General features: G+C 60.6%; 1 protein-coding gene across 1 annotated transcript; it reads left to right on the forward strand.

Annotated features, from left to right (window-relative positions):
* Positions 1-983: 983 nt before the first annotated feature.
* CYP26A1 (cytochrome P450 family 26 subfamily A member 1) lies at positions 984-3,631 on the forward strand (the record flags this gene model as incomplete). The annotated part of the gene is made up of 7 exons (XM_082486308.1): positions 984-1,172; positions 1,357-1,581; positions 1,683-1,970; positions 2,091-2,240; positions 2,587-2,721; positions 2,948-3,100; positions 3,290-3,631. The coding sequence occupies 7 exons, from the start codon at positions 984-986 to the stop codon at positions 3,629-3,631; spliced, it is 1,482 nt and encodes a 493-aa protein (XP_082342434.1).
* Between the last annotated feature and the right edge of the window lie 264 nt (positions 3,632-3,895).

Here is a 3,895-nt window from a genome sequence, read left to right on the forward strand (position 1 = left end):
CGCTCCATCCCGGAGAGCAACCCCCGGTGCCTGCTCGCCGACTGCGGGAGAGCCCCTCCGCGCTCCGGCTGCAGATGGGGCGTGCCCGGCCGGTGCCGACCGCCCTTTCTCGGACGCGGCAGCCCCGACGGCCCCGGGATGCCGACGAGCCCCAAGCGAGGGCGGGCAGCGGACCCCGCGGAGAGGAGCCGAGTACGGCGGGCTGGGTGTTTCCTTTCCGCGCTCACCTCCCTTTCCCTCGGTGACCCGCGCTTGAACCTGCACGGGGAGGCTGAGACGGACTGCTGCCTGCGGCTCCTTCCTCCGCGGCCGGGCAGAAATACAAGCCGGGCCTTTCGAGGTGAACCAGAGGACAGCGGAGGCTCCTCCGCCGATGCGGCGGCACAGTTGCGACGCTGCCCGCCGAGCCACCGGGCTCCCCCAGCACGGGGGACCGCCCGCCCCGTCCGGCCCGGCTTCTCCCGGCTTCTTCTCGCTCGCCGGTCCCGGCTGGCGACAGGAGCTCCGCAGCTTGCAGAGCGCATCGGCACCGGCCGGGGAGCGCCCCCGGGGGTCGGTGTCTCCGGGAGCGGGGCATTTCTCCGCCTCAGCGCAACCTGCTGGTCTCTAACGAGCACCGGTGATAAATCCGAGGAGACGGCCGGTGGCCGGCCGTCAGCTGTCGGCGGAGTCCCGCAAGCCCGCTCGGTGAGCGCGGTGCAGCGAGAGCGAGCCCCGAGCCGCCGCCGCGCCTGGCGGCACCTTCCCTTCCCCGGCGGCCGTCTGCGGCGGGCAGGATGCGCCGCGCAAAGCAAATAGTTAAAGATTTCGGGGGGAGGAGCCAGGCCACAATCCGCAATTAAAGATGAACTTTGGGTGAACTAATTTATCGGACCAAGGTAGGGTGGGCAGCAACCTGGGAAGGGTATAAAAGGCGGCCCGCGGCGAGCCCGGCCCGCGCACTCGGAGCTCCCGGGGGGCCGGGCTGGACTGGCTCCCTAGCCATGGGCTTCTCCGCCCTGGTCGCCAGCGCCCTGTGCACCTTCCTGCTGCCCCTGCTACTCTTTCTGGCCGCCGTCAAGCTCTGGGACCTGTACTGCGTGAGCGGCCGCGACCCCAGCTGCCCGCTCCCGCTGCCCCCGGGCACCATGGGGCTCCCCTTCTTCGGGGAGACGCTGCAGATGGTGCTGCAGGTAAGGAGAGGCGATACCGCGGAGAAGCGCTCCGGCTCCTCCTCTGGCTGCAGGGGAGGGGGATGAGCAGCGGCTTCGCCGGGCTCCCGTGCCCAGGTGGGAAAGAGTTGCGCTCCCTGCCCCTTCCTCTCCTCCTTTTTAAAACTTATTTTATTATCCCCCCCCCGCCCCCTCCCTTGTCCAGAGGCGGAAATTCCTGCAGATGAAGCGCAGGAAATACGGCTTCATCTACAAGACTCACCTCTTCGGGCGGCCCACGGTGCGGGTGATGGGCGCCGAGAACGTGCGGCACATCCTGCTGGGCGAGCACCGGCTCGTCTCCGTCCAGTGGCCCGCCTCGGTGCGCACCATCCTGGGCTCGGGCTGCCTCTCCAACCTCCACAACGGGCAGCACAAGCACCGCAAAAAGGTACGGCCCCGACGGCGGGCGGGGAGCCGTGCGGCCACCCCAGGCACGGCGGCTGAGCTCCTTCTGAACCCCTTCCTCCTCCTCCTCGTCCTCCCGGGCAGGTGATCATGCGGGCCTTCTCCCGGGACGCCCTGCAGCACTACGTGCCCGTCATCCAGGAGGAGGTGAGCGCCTGCCTGGCGCAGTGGCTGGGCGCTGCCGGACCCTGCTTGCTGGTGTACCCCGAGGTGAAGCGCCTCATGTTTCGCATCGCCATGAGGATCCTGCTCGGCTTCCAGCCCCGCCAGGCCAGCCCCGACGGCGAGCAGCAGCTGGTGGAGGCCTTCGAGGAGATGATCCGCAACCTCTTTTCCCTCCCCATTGATGTGCCCTTCAGTGGGCTCTACCGGGTAAGGCTCCTGATGGGCCGGGAGGAGAGGGGCGCCCTTGCAGCCAGGGCAGCAGGGAATGGATGGGAGGGATGGCAGTATTGGCCCAAGTCCCACGGTGCTGTCCCTGCTGCCTGGTAGGGCTTGCGGGCACGCAACATCATCCATGCCAAGATCGAGGAGAACATCCGTGCCAAGATGGCCCGCAAGGAGCCCGAGGGTGGCTACAAAGATGCACTGCAACTGCTGATGGAGCATACACAGGGCAATGGGGAGCAGCTCAACATGCAGGTGAGGTCCCCAGGGCCAGATCCAGCCCTTTCCCCTAGCCCCTCTCTCAGCAGCATGCTTATCTTTTGGGGCCAAAAGAAGAGAGCAGGAGGCTCAGCCCCCTCTCCCCATGCAATGAACCAGCTCGTGTAGTGCACTGGGGTACAGAGGCTGCGACTGGGCTGTTGGATGGGGAAGCACAGGACCAGGGCCATGTCCCCAGGGACCATAAGCACCACCACCCCATCCTGGCCACTGGGTGCCTGCTCCAGTCTGGGAGCGATGCACAGTGAGATGGTGGTGGAGTGGGCCTGGTAGGGATATTATATCCAAGACCCGTTTTGTATTCCTCTGTCTGGTGCGTAAGGAGCTGAAGGAGTCTGCCACAGAGCTGCTGTTTGGAGGCCATGAAACTACTGCTAGTGCCGCCACGTCGCTGATTGCTTTCCTAGGGCTCCACCACGATGTCCTGCAGAAAGTGAGGAAAGAGCTGCAGGTGAAGGTGTGTTTCTCCCCCGGTGCATGTCTCCCCCAGAGCCATTTCAAGGGAGTGGGCAGTGAGCAGGTACCTCCAAGAGAGGTGTCCCAGACAGGGCTCCCCTCCACCCAGGTGGTGCCCTTCTTTTAGGGGGTTGGCATGAAAACACCACTGAGGGGCAGCTGATTTGCAGTGCAAGGAGCCTCGGCCGCCTGCTCCATGAAAGTCATTGCAGCATCTTCCTCTCTAGGGGTTACTGTGTGGTCCTAACCAAGAGAAGCAGCTGGACATGGAGATCTTGGAGCAGCTGAAGTACACAGGCTGTGTCATCAAAGAGACCCTCAGGCTGAGCCCTCCTGTTCCTGGAGGATTTCGAATTGCACTCAAGACCCTTGAGCTAAACGTAAGTGGGGCTTGGGCTCGACTCCGCAGCGCAGCTGCAAAGCACTAGTGCCTTCACGCAGTCTATCTGCCTTGGAGAGACCTGCAGGAAGCCGGGGGGAGGTGGGGTGCACCAACATGTCCTGTGCTGATGCTTCACCTCATTTAACACAGCAAGGTGCTTCACGTCTCCTTTCTCTTCTTTTGATAGGGTTACCAGATCCCTAAAGGTTGGAATGTTATTTACAGTATCTGTGATACCCACGATGTGGCAGATCTCTTTACCAACAAGGATGAGTTTAACCCGGATCGCTTCATGTCTCCATCTCCAGAGGATTCTTCTAGGTTCAGTTTCATTCCTTTTGGTGGGGGCTTGAGGACCTGCGTGGGCAAAGAGTTTGCAAAAGTCCTTCTAAAAATATTTACAGTGGAGTTGGCTCGGAGCTGTGACTGGCAGCTGCTGAATGGACCTCCTACAATGAAAACGGGCCCCATAGTGTACCCTGTGGACAATCTGCCTACCAAATTCATAGGTTTCAGCGGCCAAATCTGAGAGCTCAACACTTGCCTCCGGCTGGATTTCTATATAGCATCTAATATGTACATAGCAATTTTTTATAGTAACAAAGGCCTTTAAATATTTAAACTTGTAAATGTACAATAGTTATTTATGTCTTCTAAATATTTCAAAAGGCTATGATTTTTTTTTTTTCCCCAAGCACTACAATTATGGGTCTCTGATTCATAATTAGATAATGTTATTTCTATAGAAATAAGTTTCCTCCTATTTAAAAATCTTATTGAAAGCTGGCCAGCT

The sequence above is a fragment of the Vanellus vanellus genome, assembly GCF_965231255.1.
Source record: "Vanellus vanellus genome assembly, chromosome: 7".
Taxonomy (NCBI): Eukaryota; Metazoa; Chordata; class Aves; order Charadriiformes; family Charadriidae; genus Vanellus; species Vanellus vanellus.